The sequence below is a fragment of the Stegastes partitus genome, unplaced genomic scaffold (assembly GCF_000690725.1).
Source record: "Stegastes partitus isolate 25-593 unplaced genomic scaffold, Stegastes_partitus-1.0.2 Scaffold1948, whole genome shotgun sequence".
Classification (NCBI taxonomy): domain Eukaryota; kingdom Metazoa; phylum Chordata; class Actinopteri; family Pomacentridae; genus Stegastes; species Stegastes partitus.
In genome coordinates this window covers 56,367-80,438 of record NW_007579679.1, presented here as the reverse complement: position 1 = coordinate 80,438, position 24,072 = coordinate 56,367, and the positions used below count along the sequence as shown (strand labels likewise).

Sequence of the window (24,072 nt, the reverse complement as noted above, 5' to 3'; positions counted from 1 at the left end):
TTGTAAAAATGTAAAATACGAAATTATCTACAGATTGTAGAATCAGCATTGATTTCTAGTATCAGTGGCGCTTGTGGACACGTGGTGCACATGTGGATTCCAGGTTTTTTTCATGTTTTGTAAATAAATAAATCAACTTTAGTTTTGTTTTTGTCTTTAGTTCTCTCTACTTCTAGTCATGGTTGTTCTGTTTCCACACAGGACTTGAGAAATGAACCTAAAGTGAGTTAAAAATGCCCAGAAGCTACTTGTGGTTCACAGGATTAACTTGCAGGCCCCCAAAAAAACCCCAAACTAGTTCGTTAAAACGCATTAAAGCTCGTCTACGCTCCTCCTGACTGCTTTTAAACTGCATATTGTCAAGTGACCCATTAAAAATACTGATTAATGCAGTTTTAATGTTTGTCACATTGATTGAAAGATGACGTTTTTGGACACAGGAAGATGATTTCACCATTTTTAATCACGTCTGCAACGCTGCGATTCGGTTGGTTGTTTTCCACCGAGTCCAGACGTGTCTGACCTCCGGCTGGCACGTCTCGGGAATCGGGTGAAAATACCTTCGAATCGCGTTTATTCCCCTCGATTCAGCTCGCCAGCTTCAAACGCAAATGGGAGCGCGACCGCTGCTCAGAAATTATTTAGTCTGAGCGACTGTCATTGTATAATTTCTCAGCAGAAGGTTCGCACGTGATAAAAGCGCCGGCCAAGAGCACGCATGTACTGTACCTACTGTCCAGTCGTAACTCAGCCGCCGCAGGTGGAAGAAATTATCAAGGTATGTTCCCCATTTTGCAGAAGATGATTTATTCTATTTGCAGAAACAGTCAACATCTGTGTTTTATCAATAACATTCAAATAGTATAAAAAAAGAGAGTAGTAAAAAAAAAAAAAAAGCCTGACAGAAAAAACTATATTCGAGGAAAAAGAAACTGACAAAAAAAAAACAAAACGGAGGCACTTATGGCTTGGCAACAGTGGTGCAGTCTGAGTTTTCCCAGGTGGTTGTAGTCAAGCGTCAGAGGCCATGATTACATTATTGGAAACCAAAGGGGATGCACTCAAACACAATCACATCACGGCCCGACATGTCATCGCTGCCTTAAAGCTGCTGCTTATCGCTAACCTACATCTTTAATCTGAAATACTCAAACACAGTCGAGGCCTCTCGAGCTGATCGAACTGCACTTCATTATGGACACAAATCGACTATTTACAACAGAAAACGGCCAAAAAAAAGGGGACGCATCCTGGGGATTTAAAAACAACAACAACAAAAAAAAGAGAGTCTCCTGAATTATTTGGTTCCAACTTTCCACGAGAATAAGAGACGTCCGGTTGGAGCTCCGACGTCTCAGAGCGCGTTACAGTCCTCGATCATTCGGAGCTGGGAGAGGCAGCTGAGTCTATGTCGTCGTTTTCCAGGTCGTTGGGCGAAGCCGACTGTCCTCCCTTCACCCTCTTCCACTTCATCCGCCGGTTCTGGAACCAGACTTTAACCTGCCCGGAGGAAACGCAGGAAACATTAGCGTTGACGCCTCAGATGAAGACGTGCATGTATTGAAATGTCATCAGCATGAACACATGATTGGGATAAAAATGAGCAAAATGCTGCTTCATAAATGTCATTTTTTTTGGGAGTTTTTCCCTTTTGCAGTAATTTAAGATGAACACATTAAACCCCATCAGCAGGTTTTAAAGGCTGCTGTCTTTTCTAAAAAATCACCAAAATGACAATATTTATCAGAACCTGAAACTGTAGAAACGATTTCTGACGGTTTTGTTTGACCTGCGGGTCCATCGAGAAAATAAACAAATTTAAGGTCAACATTGTGAATCTCTCTATTCTATGTGTCATTTAAAAACTTTGACCAGCTTCTGTTAACTAACTAACTAACTAACTAACTAACTAACTAACTAAATCTTTTTAGCAGCGACCAACAGTCACATGGAGGAAATTTAGTAAATACTCGGCTGAACTGCAGGCAGTGTTTAAACGGAGCAGAAATGACACAAATTAGAGCGACTGAGAGGAAAATAAAAACCACTGGAGCAATAAAATGAACGTGGTGTGGCTCAGAAACAGTGAACGACGATGATACATCCAGCATGGTGAAGCATCTTTCTACAGCTGATGTGAAGCAGTGGTAAAAATATAAATAGTTAAACATCTACATGCTGGTAACACCTGTAGGCACAAAAATTTTTCGCATATTTGGAGAATAAACAACCACAGAAGTCCCATTTTTTTGATGCTTTATGGCATTTTAACTGAACTATAAATCACAGAAGACGTTTCTGTCTCCTTCTAGTCGTGGTTGTTCTGTTTCCACAGAGGTACAGGACTTTATATTGCAGTGAAAATGAGCCACAGTGAGTTAAAAATGTGACAGAAGAAAAAAAACACTCAGAAACTCTTTGGGATTTGGAGCGTTAATCAACAATCAGCAATAATCAATAACAGGATCAACAGTGGGCCACTAAAAGCTCTTCTCTGTGTGTCAAAGTTACATATTTAGCTTTTTTTTTTTCCGGGATTATTTTTTCTTTTTGTTTTAAAGTTACTTTTTTGAGTTCCCGCCTCCTTCTCCACCCACCTCTCTGCAGCTCGAGCACACCAGCTCACCCACAGCTCTGCCTGAACACTATGAAGCCGCTCTACATGACGGTGGAGTGGAGGGATTCAGCCATGTTTGAACCATACATAAAGAATGAACGATAAATAAAGCCACATACTGTAAGCTGATTGGCTCTTTGGGTTTGTGATGTCATAAACCCTGGAAGTCTGAATCTGTGTTTTGGAGACCGTCACCGGTACACTGCAGTTTCAAGGTAGAAATACTCAACCATGGTGTTTACTGCTTATTTTAGTCATGATGGGTCTCCTAGCATTAAAAAAAGCACCATATTGACATGAAAACAAATTTGACTTTCACTAGAGGAGGCTTCCTTATTCTTCCTCTACGCACTGAGTTTCTATTTTATCTGGAGAAATGAATACTTTTAGGGTTTTCCTCCAGAGGCGTCATTATATTCCATCGCTACAGTTGCTTCCCTCATCAGCTCTGGTAAACCAATCACTGCTGGTTAAAATACGGCACAACCAGTGCATCGGCATGAAAATGGCCCCACAGAAACCACACTTCAAACTCCAAAATACTGCGAATTACATGGATTTACTTGCCGCTAATAGCCTTAATCGCCTCATCTTGCTTAATTTATACGGAAAAGTCCTAAACTCCAGCTTTAATTATCACGTCCATTAATAAATCTGTGGGTACTTAATCATAAGATGAGTTTTTTTAAGCAAAAAGGAAAATATGTCACTAGTTGTAGCCTTTAAACTGTGAATATTTGCCAGTTTTCTTTGCCTCCTGTGATCATTTTTACATTTTCATAAACCATTACTTGAGAAAACAGTTGTTCAATGAATCAAAAAGCTAAAAATGCTCGTTACACTCTGCGTAAAACGATATAAATCCACACGAGGTATCACTCTCACAGGCCTGAGTGCAGAATTTCTCACTGCATTTGAACTTGTAACAGGATCGCTGTGGCTTTTCTCTCCATTTTGCAATTTTTAGAAAAATTTACAGCTTGGTCAGCAAAAAAAAAAAAAAAACTAAAAAAAAAAAGACAAATAAGCCCCCACAAATCTCCCAGCGCCGTTCATAAATTTGCTTGGTTTGCATTGGCCTTGCATGGAGCATGAACTGTCAGAGCAGAGCTCCCAAGTCTGGCTCTGAAAGTCCTTCCAGGCGGAGAGGATCGTATGGACGGCGGGTCACAGGAGTCAACTATGAGGAAGTCGGCCTACACAGGATGTGAGTTTACTGTAGTGCTGCTGCTGCTGCTCATCTGTATCACCGCGCCGCCGCCGCCGCTGCTGCTGCTGCTGCGAAATGAGAATGAGCTCATATTTTAACTGTCCGGCCAAAAATAGCTGCACAAACACTTCCTGAGAGTCGAGAAAATTACAGAGAGAACCTGGCAGAAAAGACGAGGGTTTGTTCAATCTGCCACCAGGAATGTTCGCCGAAGAGCCTCAGAAAATAGCACCTAAAGACTTCAGACTTTATCTAATATATAGTTTCATTTTTTAAAAAGTCCTTAAACGGAGGAACGCTGCAGCTTTCAGGAAACTTTACTCAGACGGGAGCAGAGATGGGAAAGTGCTTCCAGGAGCTCTGCTACAGGTTCAAACTCAAGTTAAAATGCAGTTCAAGCATTGCAGTAAAAGTCCTGATTATTATTATTATGATTAGATTATTAACAGCGAAGCATCAGCAGCTCGTTGCTGTTGTCGCTGCTGCAGGTTTGAACCACTTTATATCCAGTTTTATATTCGGGGACGGCAGATAAATCTGATGATTAGTGGGGAGAGGAAAGACGCTTTGCTGAGACGTTGGATCGTTTTATTGAAATGGAACCATGTGAGAAGCTTAGATGGAAAAAAAAAAATGTCTTGCAGAGATCTGAAATGTTTGTTAGAAGCCAAAAAAGTTGGAAATTTTAACCTTGGTGTGTTTTATTGGCTAAAATCTTCATTTCAGGAGTAACTGAAGTTGTCAGATGACTGCAGTGCAGCAGAAGGTACGATACGTCTAAGTGGAAGAATAAAGGGACATAAAATGTACAAGTACAGCTCATGCATGAATATACTCAGTTACTTTCCAACACTGAGCAGGAATAGACGGTACTTTTAGTATTTGTGCAGCGTTAATGCAGCAGGAGGATCGTTAAACTAGTTTGTCTTTTTATCAAAGCGAAGGAACGCTCAGGCTAAAAGTTTTAGAAAATCAGGTTATTAGGTGGACAATTAGTGTTGATTTCAGTTATTAACGGGACGTATTAGAGATGATTAGAAGCCTCGTCTGTCTGCCAAAAACATTTAAAACTACGTTAAAATGCTCAGACGTAAAATCAAATCTCACCGTTTTCCTACAAAATTAACAAACTGATGAACTCCAAACTGTTTCTGTTCGCTGCAAAATCAAGTCCTGCTACGGAAACAGAACAACGGCGGACACGTCTTAGACACACTTAGAACGCCATAAATCACACCAAAGAAAAAACAAAACAAAGCTGACGTTTCCTTGATTATTTATCTTACAAATATGGAAAAAAAAAACACCCTGGAATCAGCACGTCTGAAGTTTTTCCATGTGTCCACGAGTGTTACTGGAAAATGAATCACGACTCCACATAATATAGATGCTTTAACAGTCCTCTGCTTCAGCTGTAGAAAGATGTTTCACTCTCACCACAGCTCGAGCTTTACTCACTGATCTGGTTGTTTCTGGACTTGTTTCCTCTTTGCTCTGTGTGAACACTGTCTGCAGTTCAGCTGAACAATCTCTCATTTTGTGGTTGGTTCCAGCTGAGTCACTTGATTGTTGCTGAGAAGCCGCATCTGTCTGAGTTCATTCTGATGAGATATCAGGATTTTAAGCTGAGACGTGGATTCTTTTTCGGCACGTCACACAACGAGTCGTCTGTTTTTGCAATTTCTGCTTCCGATAAACGGCGTCACTTCGGCGATCTTTTCTTAAAAGACGATTTCCAACCTGAAGTTCAGAGGGTTTAAAGCCTACATTCGCCCTGGAAGATATTCCAGTTCAGGGAAGCTTCGGTCAACTTCTGCACATCCCACGAAGCATCCTCCCCTGCAGCTCTGGGATTTCGGATAAATCTGTTCCCACACACTGCAGCCTGTTCGTCTGCGAGCATCGTGACTGATTGAAAGGACGGCAAATCGCCAAAGCATGTAGGATGAGTTGGAAAAGGCTGCAGTGGGAGCTCGGAGTGAAGATGGCCGTCCATGTGTGTGTGAGCGTGGAAGAGGTCTGGGAAATAGATCTAGAGGCAGACGGCAGTATGTGTGGTCACTGTGGCACCGTGGCCTCATTAGGAGGAGCTGGGACACCGGGGCCTGACAGGCAGACTGGGGCTTCGTCCAGCAGCATCGACACATGTTCGCCCGATTTCATCGAGTCTGGAGCTGCCGCCCACTCATTAAAGCTGCATGTCATTCTGCGAGAACCACAGGATGAAAAATTCTGCGGAAAAAAAGCGCTCATTGCAATTCTAATGCGACCGTGTTTATGCATCGGTGTGGCGGTATAATCGAAGGAGACGCATTTAGAATACTGTCAAGTGAGTGACGACTGCGCTGGCGGGAGATTTGTTCGTTTGAGTTATTTTTTTGTTCCGCTTTTTTTTTTTATTTTCTCTTTTATGCCCCATTAAAATCTGAAGCCATTTCAGTTGTGTGGTGATTTTCTGTCTCTTCCTGTCGTCAAATATTCACAGTAGCTGGAAAGAATATTGACGATATCTGTATGAAGCCACTAAAACAGGTTTCAGAGGCATGTTGTTGTTAAAAAAAACACCCAAATGACACCATTTATCAGAGCCAGAAACGCTAGAACCAGGAAGAACCGACTGATTTTCTGACTTTCCGACTGTCTTTGATCTCATCGCCTTTGACTTTGGGTGCCTGAAAATCTTCATATTCCATTAAAATCACTTAATTCTGCGTGTCTCATTCAGAAATTCACCAAAATAAACCTTTTGCACTAAACTGATTCTGCAAAAAATAAATAAATTCTGCATGTCTAGCTGCAACCAAAAGCTGCGACCTGCAGTCACGCCACAAAACATTCTGACACTTGTCGGCTGTTTACTCAAAAAAGACAACAAACAAATTAAACATATAAGTAGTGAATTATCCATAGCACGCAGTCACCACATTGTTTTTTTCTGAATTGTTAACATCTGTGGAAAAATCTTCTACAAGATGTTTCCAGGATTTTTTCCACTTTTGAAAATATGTAATTACAGAAATCCAGGTTTCAAAACAATCACCTAAATGACACCATTTATCAGAAACTGTAGAACCAGAAGGAACCGATGAATTTTTTACATTTCCGACTGTCCTTGATCTCATCGCCTTTGACTTTGGGGGCCTGAAAATCTTGATATTCCATTAAAATCCCTTCATTCTGCTTGTCTCATTTAGAAATTCACCTAATTAAACTGACTAAAATTCTCCATCGCTCGCTGCAACCAAAAAGCAACAACCGCGACCAGCTTTTCGGTTGAACTGCAGGCTGTGTTTACTCTAAAAAACCCACTAGAAACAAATGAAACCTATAAGTAATAAATGATCAGGATGTAGAGTTTTTTCCCTTCAGAGCTGTTAGGATCTGTGGACGCTTGGAACAATCTTCTACAAGATGTTTCCAGGATTTTTTTCCCCAGTTTTGTAAAATATATATAAATATAGAAATTCAGTTTTCAAATGCCTGTTATTGTTTTTTTTTTTAAATCACCAAAATAACGCCATTTATCAGAGCCAGAAACGGTAGAACCAGGAAGAACCGACTGATTTTTTGACTTTCCGACTGTCTTTGATCTCATCACGTTTGACTTTGGGTGCCTGAAAATCTTGATATTCCATTAAAATCACTTTATTCTGCACGTCTCATTTATAAATTCACCAAAATAAACCTTTTGCACTAAACTGATTCTGCAAAAAATAAATAAATTCTGCACGACTAGCTGCAACCAAAAGCTGCGACCTGCAGTCACGTCATAAAACATTCTGACACTTGTCGGCTGTTTACTCAAAAAACACAACAAACAAATTAAACATGTAAGTAGTAAATTGTCTATAGAACGCAGTCACCACATCGTTTTTTTCTGAATTGTTAACATCTGTGGAAAAATCTTCCACATGATGCTTCCAGGATTTTTTCCACTTTTGAAAATATATAATTACAGAAATCCAGGTTTCAAAACAATCACCTAAATGACACCATTTATCAGAAACAGTAGAACCAGAAGGAACCGATGAATTTTTGACTTTCCGACTGTCCTTGATCTCATCGCGTTTGACTTTGGGTGCCTGAAAATCTTGATATTCCATTAAAATCCCTTTATTCTGCACGTCTCATTTAGAAGTTCACCAAAATGAACCTTTTGCACTAAACTGATTAAACTAATTAAACTTGCTCGCTGCAACCAAAAAGCAACAACTGCAACCAGCTTTTCGGTTGAACTGCAGGCTGTGTTTACTCTAAAAAAAAAAAAAACACAATAAACAAATTAAACCTATAACTAGTGAATGATCAGGATGTAGAGTCGCCATAATTTTTCCCCCAGAGCTGTTTAGATCTGTGGACGCTTGGAACAATCTTCTACATGATGTTTCCAGGATTTTTTTCCACAGTTTTGTAAAATATATAAATATAGAAATTCAGTTTTCAAATGCCTGTTATTGTTTTGTTTTTTAAAAATCACCAAAATGACACCATTTATCAGAGCCAGAAACGGTAACACCAGAAAGAACCGACTGATTTTTAGACTTTCCGACCATCTGTGATGTTTGACTTTGGGTTCCATCAGGAAACTAAACCAGATGTGAGCTGAAAATCGTGACGTTTAATCAAAATCACTTCAAATCAAAAATTCACCAAACCTTTTGCAAAAAATAATAAAATTCTGCATCTCCAGCTGCAACCAAAAAGCAACAAGTGACTCAGCTGTGTCCTACAGTCACATCACAGGAAATTCAGCAACTTTTTGGTTGAGCTGCAGTCTGTGTTTACTAAAAAAAAAAAGACAAGAAACAAATACAAACAAGTAGTAAATTATCTACAGTGTGTAGAGTCAACACATTGTTTTCCAGAATTGTTAACATCATGATGTTTCCAGTTTTTTCCCCCACTTTTGTAAAATATATAATTTAAGGAATTCAACATTTGTTTAATCTTTTTCTCGATTTGTGGCGTTAAACAGTGTTAAACTGTAGATCAGACGTTTCTGACTTCTCTCTACTTCTAGTCCTGTTTCCATAGATGAGCCCACAGTGAGTAAAAACCTGACATTTCTTTCCATATTATATTGCAGTATGAGGCAGATCCAGTAGTTTCTGGTACAAAATCCCTCAAATCCAAAATCTTGCAGGTGTTTTCTAATTGTTTGTTTATAGTAACATCAATGCAAACACAACAACATGAGCGAGCTTCGTCCTGATGCAGAACCACGGCGTACCTGTCTCTCTGTGAGGTCCAGGTTGACGGCGATCTCGTAGCGACGGAGCCGGGTCAGGTAGTTGTGGTGGGTGAACTCGGCCTCCAGCTCCCTCAGCTGCTCCTTGGTGAACGCCGTGCGCTCTTTTCTGGCCTTGCAGCTGGAATCCACCTTAAAACTGGACTCCTGGATATCTGGGGCGAGAAAGTGGATTTCATGCGGCGACGTGAGGCTCTTGCTTTGTGTGCTTGTTCGTCTCACCACTTGACCTGCGGACGCTTTCGACTGATTCGCAGCTAATCTGATTCGAATTAGCTCATTTTGTGGGCAGCCTCTTGTTAGCTATTAAACCGAACTTAAGCACCAACAAACCAAGACTCCAAAGGCTCTTTAGTGGGAGGCCCCTCATATAGTAAACACTAAAAGCAGCACTTTAAAAAGAGACCACCCTGACCAGGCCTCACGCTCACCTGCAACGTGTGCGTGCTCAGACCAAATGCGTGTTTTCTTTTTTTTTTGCTGCACATTTGACTTATTTGTGCTGCTTCTCTTGGTTGCCGGTGCATCGGTGGAGGGCAGGGGCCACCAAACCAGCCACAGAGGGACCGAGTTAGCAGAGGAATGCGGCGGAACATCGTTAAAGCCTCTAACAAAAGAACAAAGGTGCGGATGTGTCCAGGTCTGAGGGCTACGTGGGCGTATGTCAGGAGAATTTCCCACCGGAGCGCTCGGGGGGAGATTCGCATTAACTCATCCGTACGTGACAGCGAATACATCAGGAGGAGCCCGAGATATCTCTATGAATATCAGTTAAAAGGCTCCGCCAGTAAATCTGACATCAGTTCCGCTGGTAAAACAGATCGCGTGAGCAAACCTGGGATTATCTAATTACTGGGATTTATAGATTTTCTCTGCATCGGGCAAAAAAAACCGGTGGAGTTTTAAAGTTAAACACACATGAAAGCAGCAGCAGAGCGTCTCCTGAGCGTCGAAGGGAATGAGTTTGGGCTAATAATTGCGCATTGGTAGCGACACTAGCAGCTGATGTAATCTCCAGAAAATGGTTCTAATTTGTCAAAGTGAGAAGTTTTGCTCGCCGCCTGCCAGAGCGGTGGGCCAGAACGTGAAATGGACTGCAGTACCTGGTCCAGATGTGACTGGGCAGACCGGGACACATGTGTGCAGGAGGAGAGTGTGTTGTCAAGCAGAAAAAAAAACTCCCTCATTGCGGTTCGAGCGCCGCCTGGCCTGGTCGGCGCTGGTCTGGAGCTGTGTCAAACAGGTTTAGTTAGGCCCAACACCTGGCAGGGCCCACACTGGCTCCCACTAAACAGGCCCCCAATAAATATCCTGCACAGCCAGAGGCCGTAAACTTGCAGGGGAGAAGGCTTCTGCGCCCAGCAGGCTCCCACAGACAAACAGCATTTGGTGCCTTTCTGGGTGGACGCCGCTCGAGCAGTTTGTCTTAATCGCAGGCTGAATTAAAGCGGCTGTAAATTGCTTTAATGCAAAAAAAAAAAAAAACCCAGGCGAAAATTACACGTGTGATTGATCGCCTAATTCGTACGAGTGAAAGATGGAGGCGGAATTTCACACTGAATCAGGATGTTTTACTGGCTAACGTTTACTTCAACAGCCCTATTTAGCATATTTAAGCAGTTACCACTTAATAAATGCTGAATTTTAGACTATAACACTTAATAACATACTTTACTTTACCTAAAACTCCTCCTTTTTAAACATATTCAAGCAGTTATCAGTTAATAAATGTTTAATATTAGACTAAAACACTAAGTAATTTACCTGTAAAGCCAAATAAGCTCATTTCAGGTGTTGAGAAATGAATTCGTGGCTTAAAAACAGAGCTGCAGCTTTGCACACTGTGGAGTAGATTTCCACATGTGTATAAACAGTTAATGGCATCCTGTATTATGTATATATATGGATGACTCATGGGAGGAGTTATGAAGGCGACAAATATGTGAATCAACACTGAAAATGTTTGAGTGTATTAAATATTAATATAGTGTTTTGTGTCTCAATGATCAGAAGATTCAATATTTAGAGCGCTGTTAAGTGTTTCGTCTATAAAATGTTAGAAAATGATGAAAAACGTCCAAAAGGTTTTGTCCGAAACGCCAAAAATGTTCAATTTACTGCCATAGAGGAGGCAAGAAACCAGAAAATATTCACATTTAAGAAGCTGGAATGAGGAAATGTTTAAAAAAAAATTTGTTCTTAATCGATTAATCTAAGAGCTGACGACTAATCGATTAATCGTAATTCAAAACATATTGTCCATTTTTCCAGTGACAGGAAGATGGAAGGATGTTTATATCATCATTTCTTCTAGTATTACACACTGTCATGTTGGTCAAACTTTGGACTCAGTTCAACGTCAGATCATGTGATTTGGTTGAAGCACGTTTCCACATCAGCAGCTGCGTCCTTCATGCCTGCAGGACATTTTCCTAATATATGCTCTTTTCTACCAGCTCGTCCAGCAGCGAAGAAGTGGAGGGCTCCTCTCTGAAAACCCAGAACTGATGTAGTGGTCAGACATGTTGCATGCACTCAGTGGGAGATTGTGTTACGGCTTAACGACAGGAAAATGTCAATGGATAAGAATGTAAGAAGTGGGCTCACAGGAAAGTGATTTTACCAGACGTGGTCTGGCATGTTTTCAGGGCAGCGAGTGGAGGTTACAATAAGGTAAGAAACGGAGGGAGGCGCTCCCCCACCTCCTCTTTTTCAATTAGACTCATGTCTGTTGCATACATTGGTCGTGGAGGTTTTTACAAATAATCATTTATGACGTGTTGTGTTGAGATGATGCAAGTGGATTAAAGCTAAAATTCCTCATTTCCAAAATGCAAATAAACTTTTTTTTTTTTAAGAAGCTGCATTAATTTTTCCAAAGTATTTACTGCAAACTTCTTCTTTCCTACCAGTTTATACATATATGTGGGTAAATCCTCGTCTTTTCTGCCAAGTTTAAACTCTACGAATGACTTTTTACACGTGTTGGATGTGGTTTTATTTTGCCACGGTGAATATCTACACATTTAAATCTAAAAAGTCTCCTCTGGCCTGTTGGTTTTGCTGCTAATGTTGCGTTTAGGAATTAGTCTGTCACGGCTATCGGTTCCTTTTGCTTCCTATTAGCATGTTTGAAACGTGATAGTGGGGAATAAATGACACTATAATCCAAAAGCACACAGAGCTGCTCATTTAAATGTTTTATTTGTTCTAGAAATAGCCTCGAATATAAATATTAACACATTACTGGAAATAATCGCTTTTTTATTCCTTCTCCTGAAATTAACAATAATTAACTGAGTGTAAGTTTATCTCACTAATTCTCCACTGACAGTCTGAAGCACCTGTGATGCCTTAAATCACCCCTCACACCTTTTTTATTTTTTTCACCATCGTTTTTAAAACAATAGCTCATTTCCAACGGATGCAGCAGCAAGAACGAAACGCTCGGACGCCTCGTCTGAATCAAACTCCCGAACAATACGAGGATGCGACCGCCGCTCAAAGCGTGTCTCGAACACAAAAGTCTCGTCACCTACTCACCTCTCACATAGCGATCTGGTGAGGGTGCCGCTTTAAGAGCAATTTGGTGAGGAAATAGAGGGGATTTGTCTGGCTGCCAGCTGCGACGGAGGGCACGGGAGACGCTCTTGACCTTGACTCGCTTTAGTTTATAAAGTGAGCGACAATTTAGCTTTTTGCATTTTTGATGCAGGTCCAAAAAGATTTTAAAAACGACCCAGATCATGACACATGCAGCACATTTTTACTTCATAGGTTCACATTTAATATTGTGTTTTTTTGCCTCCTGCGGCGAGTGTTGGGATGCTGCCTCCTTCACTCACCTGTGACGTCCCTCTTCCTCTTGTTGGAGCTCTTCTTGTCCGAGTCGGCCGACGCCACACTCTGCGGCGAGTATTCACCCTCCAGACACCCGGGCACGGCGCCTGGCAGCCTGTCCCCCCCCACAGTGTCCAGCTCGGGTCCTCCGTCCCCGCCGCTGCCGCCGCCCACCACCGGCGGGGCGACGGGCGGGCAGGCCTCGGGCGCTCTCACCCGGGTCTCGCAGGGGTTGAACTGCCAGTCGGCTCTCTGGTAGCCGCCCTGGCTCTCGTGGTAGAGTCTGTCGTCGCGGGGGTAGGCGGCGTGGGGGGCGCTCGGCACCAGGCAGGAGCCGGAGAAGTCCGTGTAGGCCAGGAACTCGGGCTTCTGGTGCAGGGAGAAAGGGGCCTGCTGGTAGGGCGACTGCAGGTTGGCCCCCGGGTGAGGGTTCCTCATGCAGCCCCAGATGGGGCTGCTGGGGTGGGCGCTCCGCATGCAGCTGCTGGCCGGCTGATCCATGGGTGATGCCACTCGCGCTTTCTGGAGTATTGCAAGACTCGTCGGGGAGTTCGAACCCCTCTCAGGAAAGCAAATCAGGACGGGAAATGTGAATCTTTTAAAATAAAGCCTCCACTAAATGCACATCTTCACGTGAACGCTCGGTGCTGTCAGAGGCTTCCACAGCCCAGATCGCGTGAGGATGGACGCCTTCCCGCGGCAGCGTGCTTCCCTTCCCTCTCTGGGAGTGTTGGTGACGTCCTTCGGAGACCCTCTCTTTTCCCTCTGCCTCGCTCTCACACCACCCTCTCGGCTTCAGACTGGCTTGTGGCTCAGTGGGAGAGCTGCATCCGCAACTGCATGACTCCCCTTCTCGGGCTGGCTGTTTTCACAACTCTTCTAAGGCATTCTTGACAAGTGAGCCCTCCTCCTTTTTAAACATATAGGTGGGAAAGAGTGGCAAGTTTATGGAGTGTAACGTGAGCCTGCAGAGGAGGAGCCCTGCAGGCCACATGTTGGTAGTACCCTCCAACCAACCCTGCCTCATCAACTATTAATCACGGGGGAAATTTTATATGCACATCTAATGGGCTTTCCAGACATGGGGCTTTTTAAAGGGACATTGTCTGAGAAGTATAAAGCGAGCACCCACCCACATGGGAGCCGGGGACTCTGACTTATTTCAGCTCCTTAGCGCTTTCTGACACCCAATTTAGTTCCTTTTTTTGACACCCTTTAGAGGAAAGTTAACCCTGAGCCTTTCCCTCGGCACCCCTGATCCTCGCCTGTCCTCTCCAATCTGAAAACTCCTTCTTTTTTCCCCCTTTTTTGTTTTTACGACTGTGTGCACGTTACTGCTACACACCCAAATCCACCTGGCTGGACTTTCTTTAACTTGAAGGCGAAAGGATTTGATATTGGCTATGCGATCACTCACACCTCCTGAGGTTCTTCGCACTTTCGCGCAACACAGTATGAAATTTCAGAGCCATATTTTACAAACACAAGCTGATATTTTTCTCTGAGCAAACACTGTGACTGGGGGATTGCGCCCTTTCGCTCGTTTTTTTTTTATTATTATGTTGTGTTTCTGTGTGCAGCTCTTCTTACTTATTATTCTGGGACGTTACGCCGCGGTAGCAATTGTGTACGACAGCGCTCACATGTAGATCAGCCACATTTGGAACAAGCAAGGACGCCATTATTCAATTTTCTGATCACTGATTTTTTTTAATCTCTGCACGCTACTCATGATAGAAGCCACTTCCCCATGAAGTAATGTCTCTAATACCATTAAAACCTTCTTGGCAAAGCTGAAATTTGGACTCGATTTCAGCGTATCTGTTACCCAATAAACCCACTGAACCACACTATACTGAAATGCACACTTTTTCTTCATAGTGCTCATATTTGTGAGCTGAGGTTTGCCTTCCTCATGTGTCCTCACTTTGCTCCTGACCTCGCAGACAGGAGGGGAGGTGGATCACACCTCCGTGGAGAAGGAGAAAAAAAATAAAAAAGAGAGAGGAGGCAAGATCTAAATCTGGAGGCTGTGGAGCAAAGGGAAGGAGAAAGAAAGAGGAAAAGAGTATGGCTGCGTTAACGTATAATTATCGAGAAAATCTGACGCAAACTTATGAAATGCCACAAAAAAAAAAGGGAATAAAGTTTTCTTTTTTTTAATTAACAGGACTGGAGCTAATAAACTCATCAGAAGGTGGCGCTGTAGACAACATGGCTGCAACAAACAGAGTGAAAGAAGCCAGGAAGAAAACCAATTGTTTTTCCAAATGCTCAATGCAAAATAAGAAATAAACAAAGCTTGGAGAAAAGACTTGTTTCCAATCAGGAAAATTGCAAATATTCTTTCTTTTCAGCTGCTACTGGCCGTGTTTCATGCTGTCAAACAAAAGAAGTAAAAACAGCTGGAAATATTTGCCGCGTCAGAACTTATTCAAAAAAATGGTGTTTTCCATCTAACTTTAACTCTTTACAAACTTTTGTGGCAAAAGTATTGAAGTTTTTGCAAGAGTTTCTCCATTTCCATGAAAGTTTTTTTGTGCAAAACTCTAAAAATACGCATAAATAATTAGATTATGGACACATGGCTTCACTGACATGATGAAAACTCATCCAGGACGCACTACGTTTTTTTTTTTGTTAAGTATAAAGTAGTCTCTTCTAGCCAGACTATTCTGCAGAATGGTCTGACTGCACCTCAGCATCATTTAGCTATAAAGGGGAAAAGAAATGTTGGAGCTTGTTTGCATTTCTTTACAACAATCGCATTAGTCATGCGTGGAGTTAAGCGAAGGACTTTGGTGTTACCTCAAAACAGAGGAAGCAATAAAGTGGATATTTCACCAAGAAAACCCAAAACTAGCATAGCTGTTCTACTGCACAATCCCATTTGAATTTTGCTAGGTTGCTAGCTTTGAGGTTGTTGTTGTTGTTTCCTATTGTTGATTTTGAAAACTGTACCACGTAGTCAGCAGGAGGAAATCAGAAAGTTGGCTGAAATGAGTGGCCAGTGGCAGTTTGATACCCTTAGTTTGCATTCGGTAAGTCAGGCTAGGTAAAAAGTGGAAAATAAGATAAATTTAATATGTATTATTTAACATTTTTGATTATTTTTGTATTAACAATGGATCAAATGAATATAAGTGAGCATAAAAGGTGTCATTTTAGTGTCTTTTTTGGTATTTTTAGACCACAATGTTTAGTGAAAAATCAGCTTATGAGTTGCACTAAACAGTCGACTAGTAACTGAAAACAGTTAAATATCTTGCAGCTAAATAACACCCACACAAGAACCGGCTCTGCTGGTTTAACTACAGCGCGGTGGTTCTGAATCACATAACTTTTAAGTAGTGAAAGTCTTGTATTCATCAAGTCGTGTGGTTAGTTGTGTCCACACGTTTCCCAGAGCTTTTTTTTTCTAATGCGATACTTCAAAATGCCCATAAAACTGAGACATAAAGTACACTTTGCATAAAGGGAGAACTAGTAGTGAAACTCTACTCTGGACTGTTTTGCAGCCAGGAACACAGAGAGAAAGAAAAATGGGCTAAAAAGCAGCTAAGATTACCCTTTATCCCTCTCTGGATACTAGAATATAATTTGACTCTCGTTTGTAGACGCTGAATTCGGTCGCCACAAAATAATTCAAGAAAAAGAGACGAGGGAAAGCAGGGGGAGAGAGAGAGAGAGAAAAAAAGCGACTAATAAATAAAGATCTGAGCGTTCGCCGCACCGAAAGCAGAATACACGCAAAAAGAGGCCAGGAGAAAAATCAGATTAGGAGACTGGCAGCAAATTCAGGAGTGGACAAAATGAAAAGGAAAAAAAAAAAAAAAGAAGCAGCAAGTGAGATAGAGAAAGGGAGACAGAAAGGAGAGTGTTTGAGGTCACACACCAAACCCTTTCCATTTAGCCAGCGAATTGTTGAGCCATGAAGCATCCCTCGCTTTTACTGGCAGTCTGAGGCCTGGACGCACCGCAGGGAGCAGGGGTTACACTACATTTGTGGTCGGAGCAGAGGCCATCTGTGTGTCAGTATAAATTAGAGTGTGTCAGTGTGTGTGCTGTGAAAGTATGCGTCAGGGAGGGCGAAGCGTGCACGTGTCCCAAAGAGGAGATGGACGCCGTTTATGTGGATTTCAGGGAATCCGGGAAACCGAGCCTTGGACATTATTAAGGGATAAAAGAGTGGGCACTGCACTGGTAGATGGAAACCAAGCTGCATGTGTTGAGTAGGGCGACTAAACAGTGCAAACTACAAAAGAGCGAGATTAAAATAAACTTTCAACATTTTAATCAGCTACTCCTAAGGTACTGTCCATCCACGTCCAGCCTCCAATCATCGCCAAAACTAATTTAGTCCTTAGTGTGGCGTTAAAGAGCCCCTACTGTGTTCATTTAAAGGTTCATTTTTTTTGTTTTTATTCTGAGGGTCTACTAGAATACGTTTACATGCTTCAATGCGTACATTTTTTTCTTAACTTCTGTCTGAAACGCTCCGTTTTAACTTCACCTCTCTTTAAGCCCCCCCCCTCACAGTCTGCTCTGATTGGTCAGCTGGCTCAAACAAAATTCAAGTAATGTCGGTCACGTATTATAAAAGAAAAGAGAAAAAGATTTAATAGCTGACTGCGAGGAAGCTGCTCATTTTGTGTTTGAGGCCAAACTAGCCAATAGTCGGCCGTCATGCAAATTTCTTACACGGTGATGTCATAAAGTAACGGAAGCAAAGCCTGGACTTTAAACGAGGTGTTTCAAACAGATAAGAAGCACTGTTGTCTGTGGAAAAGTCTGTAGACCTTCTATGTTCAGGTATGTAAAGGCAGCTGTATAACACACTGAAGTTAAAAGAAAACCTAGAAAGCATAATATGGTGTTTTTAACTGCAGAGAAGTTTAGTTGGTAAACAAGTTGGATGCCATGCACTCTTTAATTTTCTTTGCACTGCGATGTCAGTTGGCAAACTTGCAAGACAGAATTCTTTTCCACTGTTTTGTTCTCTGCTTCTAAAAAGACATTTTGAACTTTTAATACGTTTTCTAATGCTGTAAACACCATCCATCTACAAACATTAAGATCCCAAAGGACAGATATTAGCAGTCAGGAAAACGGTCATTTTTGCGGTACTCTTGGTGCGATGGCCCTTTAAAGAGACGCCACTGTGCATCTCAGGAAGAAAAAGCTCACTACCATGAGGTCTTGTTAAAATATTTACCAATTGGAATAATGCGTTACTAAACATTCTTGTCCATAGATAATGACGGTAAAAGTGTTTTTACCAGGGCTGTAGTCAACCAAAGACAATCTTGGTTTTCTTGAACTGATACCTGAACTTCCACCAATCGATTAGTTGTTGGGTTGTCAGCAGATGAACTAAGTCAGCCAGTGGATTGAGTGCGCTCTACCTGCTAGCCGTCTTAGACTAAAGGAATTACAGCTCAACATATTTGCAGCACATGAAATCATTTGAACCTGTTATTTTCTACAGATGTGACAAGAACAGACATAGAGAAGACCCGGCCATATTCAATGATTTTTAAAAGCCAACCAAATCACCTCCCAGCACAAGTCAGCTGCTGGTTGTAGATGATCTGACATGTTGAGTCGAGTTACACAAACTGCTGTTCGCAAAGTTTACGCTCGACTTTTTACCGTCTGTTTGAACAAAATGCAGCCTCACGAGTGTTTTACTATGGCGCCAGTTACTTTCAAGTCTAAGTAAATGTTCACTAGATCCAGCAGTCTCCATACAGATAATCTGTTCACTTCCAAAAACAACGGATCAATCCTTGAGAAGCTGTTGATGTAGAGCGTTTCTCTTTATGAACGTAACACCTGAGATCATTCAATCAATGAGAATCTGGTCAGATTCGAGCCTATTGAATGGCCAGTCGGCCTGGACACTACAACTCTACTTATCACTGTCATGCTGCATCCAGAATACTATATTTTGCTATTTATACTATTTGTATGCGCCCAGACTTTGAATTTAAAGAACTGAAAAACTCCCCTAATGACAGACTTGATAGGGCAGAAAAAAAAACACCTCTTTTTGACATGAAACAACGAGCCAAGTGCTCAACCGGCAGCAGCTTATAAACCATGCCTCCGCATGCGCCAGCTCACTGGTCTGAAGTGTAGAAAAGTGCAGCGTGATTTTGGAGAGGCCCGTGTGCCTCCGTCAATTAGAGCGACTTTCTCTTCTGACTTTCTCCAGCGTTCTTGGACTCGTCCTGGTGCTGAAATGTGGAAAAAAGCCTCAGACTTTGTCTTGTGTGCAGCGAAAACCCATTTAACCTACAGGCCTATGACTGTACTTTTTCCTGTGGAAGCTCTGAGGCTTCCTCCTGTTTGATGTGGGACTTGTTTGGGCAGCGCGAGAGCAGGAGACGGAGAATGAAAGTGGCGGCCTCATGCCCGAAGCGTGAGCTGGCAGCGCCCCTATTGCTGATTTACTTTGCACCTGCGAGTCCACTGATCTCAGTTGGAGTGAATCGATTTCGCCGTGAAATGCTGCAGCTTTCAGTGCTGGGTTGTGGATTGATAAAGAAACCTACATTTTCACACTTGACAATATAAAGACAACAACAACAGAGAAACGATCCGTGGAAGTGAACGAAGCTCCGAGCACTGAGCCACACCGTTGCTCTGCAGATATTTAAGGAAGTCGCTGCAAAATAAACCGAGTGAAACCATACATTTGAGGTTAATTTGTCAAGACTCACTCCCTCTGTGCAAAAAAAATGTGCACAACTGTGTTTGCTTTGGTCCTAGCGTGTGATTTGCTCACAATTATGGTGAGCCAGAGGTTTTTCGGTATCACACGGCGGTAGTAATGTGAGCATTTCTGCTATGCCTGTGTTTATACAAGAGAAAGAGTGTTTGTTTGAGGAGCTCGGGAGGACGTGGACTCAAACCCGGTCATACACACCACAGCAGGCTGCAGATAAATGAGCTGGACGTGAGTCACATCACCCCTCACCCTGCCGACAACCTGTTTCTGTCAGTCTAACGCCGTGTGCAGATCGGACTGTTTGTGCAGAGCTGGGAGAAAGCGAGAGGCTGGAATAGAGACAAAAACAGAGCTAATGTATGTAGATATATGTAGGATTTTGGAAAATGCTGCTTAGCGGTGCTGAGTGCATAAAGCTGCAAACTTCTGTTTGGATTTGAAAGTGTGTGAGTGTGTTTACATCTGATCCGTCTCGGTGGCAGCGGCAGGATTACGGTCCTCCATCAGTCTCTGGAGTCTGACAGCGCGACCTCCCGTAACCCCGCGTTCACCTGGACCCGACCAGGACGGCGGGAGCTTTTATCTCGGCTACTGTCCTGAAAACAAACAGGGGATCTAGATGAGCAGGAGGGAACAGAGCGGGAAAAGTTTGGATGAAAAAACAAAGAGATTTCTTTACAATAAATATGACGTAAAAAGCAGAAATCTGTGTCTCTCTGCTGCGTCGTGTCTGATGAACTCACTCCATGTTTATGTGACCATCAGAACCACCGAGACGTCGACTTCTGCCCAGTTAACACTCTGATAGGAGCTGATAAATGAGGCAGGAGCCACATCACAGCATGAAAACAGCTTCCGTTGATTCACAGCATGAAAGAAAACAGCATTCTTCAACCTCATCAAGAGTGCTACTGGCTCAGCAGCACTGAATCGTAGGAAAAACCCTTCGTTTGATTTTTGTTTTCTCAATTAAAAGTATGCAAATGCAAAAACGTCACTAACTCTGAGGTAAAATCTCTCACATTAGCCGCAGAAAATCAAGTGGTACATGTTAATGTGGCCTCTGAAGCCGTAAACCTGCTCGTGGGTTTCAAACGTGTGCGATCTTTACATTGAAAAAAACGTCCCCAGATTAAGATAAAAGTTTATTATTTTTAAAGAAATTCTTTTGCTAGATGTTTTCTGAGATTTTTAGTAATATCACACATGAAATTGAAATATTGCACATTATAATGATAAATTGCTGCATCTATCGGAGCCAGATTTCCAATGTTTTGATGGTCTTTGAACCACTCACGTGTAAGGTTCTGTTTGGAAAATCAACCAGCTCTAAGCTTAAAATTGTGATATTTTATTAAAATCCCTTTATTCTACACAAAACTTTACCATAAATGAATTATTTGCACCAGATCCTATACATTTTTTAAGAATAATTCTGTGTTCTTCCACATAATTGAGAGGTCATGACGTGACAACACTGAAATGGATATTCGGTTGAACTGCAGGTAGTGTTTCCACAGAGCAGAAAGTAGAAAAACAAAGCAGAGCGACTGAGAGAGAAATAAAACACACTTGACCAATAAAGCAAATGCAGCACGGCTCAAAACTGTACACAAGTTGTTGGAAGACACATTCAGCACGGTGAAACAGAGCAGTGTGAAATACATCAAGTCTGTAGAGGCTGTAAAAACATAATTAGTTAAATATCTGTAGTATGGTGAGCCACCATTTGTTTCCAGTATCGATAGCACCTGTGAGCACATGAAAAATTGACACGCTTATTCCAGGTTTTTTTCAATTTTTGTAACATAAATCATCAAAGAACTTCTTTTTTATGATTTATGGCACAGCTTGAGTTCTCTCTACGTCTAGTCATGGTTGTTCTGTTTCCATGGAGCTGCAGGACTTCATATCGCAGTGAAAAATGAGCCACAGTGAGGAAAAATGTGACGGGAGCAACAAAAAAAAAAGGAGTTCAGAAGGTTAAACTATTAGCAGTGTTTAAATGTTGTGGCTGGTCTATAAATCCTGATTAATTTATACGTGCTGCATAATATTTTATGAGCTCATTCTAAACGTTTTTGAGCATTTGTGTACTTTAACTACAGTCTGCGTGATTGTAAATGTAACGCCAACAAGCACGATAAGCAATTATATTGTACAACTCAATCTCTAAAGTGAACCATATACCTCATTCTGTGCATTAGCTGCCTCTCATAACGCAACGTCTACGGCGAACAAGTGAAGCTGATGAATGGCTGGACGTATTATCACCTGGAAATGGTTATTCACGGCCGACTTGTTTCAAAAACAATTTATAATGCACAATAGACTGTATAAACAGCTTCAGGCATGGAGAGATGTGGCTGAAATGGATGGCGTGTTTTGACTTTCTAGTTTGCCAACAGCATTACCTAGAGTCATTAGCTGTGCTAGCTAAGTGACGGACTGCTGTGCTGACAAATGGACGATGATGTCAGCGCTCCTGGCTGTGAAAAACGTCTCAAAATAAAAAGCAGAATGGTGTTTAAGGCCTCCGCATGAAGAAGTTGTATTTTTTTCTCTCACAATTAAACTGGCATTAACTGTTGTTCTGGGGCCACTTGGGGCCAGCAAAAACAAGTTGTGAACACTGACATATTAGCACCTTATAAAGCTATAAAGTTACTAATATTAGCATTGATATAAAACTGTCTTTGTCCATGTGGCGAATGGAACATCTACTCCCCTTTTTTAGCTCCGTTTTGGTCTTCACCACCTCCTGGGAATAATAATCTGGCCCCTTAGCAGCTAAAGGCTACACGCTGTTCACCAGCTAGCGGCTAACTTTGTCTAAGTGTCGTTTGGATGCTGAGCAGATTGGGAATTTGCTTCAGAAAATAATTTCCGTCTTTCTCTGGCAACTATAGTGTGGAGACAAAATCTGAACAACAAAGTTTTGGATTAAAAAAGAAAACAAAAACAAAAAACAAAAAAAGAAGCTAAAGGAAGATGCTAAAAAGCTCCACAGAGCTGAAGGGAGTTGGGTAACAGTTCAAGGCCTCATCAGTATCAGTGACCATTTTCACGTTTTACTGATATTTTGGCTGTTTTTAATAACAAACAAACAAACAAACAAACAAAAAACAAATAAAAAAATAGTGCAGCTTTAATTTGCTACTTTAGCTATCAATGTCTTGCATCCATCAAACCCCCTATTAATTAAAAAAGTTGCAAAAAGTTGGGTCTTTGTCCATGTGGCGAATGGAACATCTACTTCCCCTTTCTTTTTTAAGCTCCATTTTGGTCTTCATCACCTCCTGGGAATAACAATCTGGCTCCTTAGCAGCTAAAGGCTACATGCTGTTCACCAGCTAGCGGCTAACTTTATCTAAGTGCCGTTTGGATGCTGAACAGATTGTAAACTACAAACATCAGAAAATAGTTGTTGTCTGGCAACTATAATGTGTGTACAAATTAAGAACAACACAGATTTAGATTAAAAAACCAAAACAATAAGCTAAAGGAAGATGCTAAATAGCTCCACAGAGCTGAAGGGAGTTGGGTAACAATTCCAGTTCTCATCAGTATCAGTGGCCATTTTCATATTTTACTGTTTATTTTGGCTGCTTTAAAAAACAACATTAATGACAAAATAGCGCAGCTTTAATTTTCACTGTCTTGTCTCCATCGAGCCCCCCATTATTTCAAAAAAGCTGCAAAAAGTTGAGCCGAATGAAGCCTGGCTACCATAACACTGCACTGACATGCAAATCAAAGCATCCACACCCTTAATCATGCATAACTTTAATCCTTAATACAATTCAAGTGGGTGGCTTTTATAACAGTTCCTCCACTGTACAGTTTTGAGGAACAGGGGAATTAGCTTTAGATACTAAACACGTTGTTTATGCCAGGCTGCAAACATGTTTACTTCTGCTGTGAAGTTACCATTGAGGTCTATAGGGATTTGAACATTTTAGCCAGCCTCTGGTGGCCATTTGAGGAACTACAATTTTAGCATTGGCTTTGGAGGTTGCCTACTGGATGTTAGATGGGCTTTTAATCCATCTGATACCCTTCAGTTAATAAATCTGGGGCAACTTTTATGATGATTGAGGTGGTTTGAAGGTCTCAAGCAGGAATCATACTTCTTTGTTGACATATATGTGAACCGCTGAGGACACCACATCCACACAAATCTTCAGATTCTCAACTTTTCAACAGATCTTAAGCCACTCACCTGAAATGTGACAGAAAAATTACAATTTTCTACACGCCTCTTCAAAAATACACCAAAAATAAAACACTGGCGCTGTATACTGTAAAAACAACACTAATGTTTTGCGCTTTTCAATGCCTTTGACTGAACTGCAGGCTGTGTAGTAAAATATCAAAAGTATTCAGTAACGGTGAGACTAGTGGGCTTTTTATTCAATTTTTGC

At 41.7% G+C, this 24,072-nt stretch overlaps 1 protein-coding gene across 1 annotated transcript; it reads right to left on the bottom strand.

Annotated features, from left to right (window-relative positions):
- Positions 1-783: 783 nt before the first annotated feature.
- meox1 (mesenchyme homeobox 1) lies at positions 784-14,024 on the bottom strand. Its single transcript, XM_008303162.1, has 3 exons — positions 12,921-14,024; positions 9,058-9,230; positions 784-1,500 (listed from the first exon to the last, which is right to left on the bottom strand). Exons 1-3 carry the CDS (start codon positions 13,414-13,416, stop codon positions 1,378-1,380), a joined length of 792 nt encoding a protein of 263 aa, XP_008301384.1. The 5' UTR covers positions 13,417-14,024; the 3' UTR covers positions 784-1,377.
- Between the last annotated feature and the right edge of the window lie 10,048 nt (positions 14,025-24,072).

Bases quoted from the DNA above. Each gene is read 5' to 3' on its own strand.
- meox1 (XM_008303162.1), bottom strand. From the start codon at position 13,416: ATGGATCAGCCGGCCAGCAGCTGCATGCGGAGCGCCCACCCCAGCAGC. The intron at 9,231-12,920 runs GTGAGTGAAGGA...TTCTCGCCCCAG, and splicing joins GAGGAAGAGGGACGTCACAG to ATATCCAGGAGTCCAGTTTT. The intron at 1,501-9,057 runs GTACGCCGTGGT...TCCTCCGGGCAG, and splicing joins TGGACCTCACAGAGAGACAG to GTTAAAGTCTGGTTCCAGAA.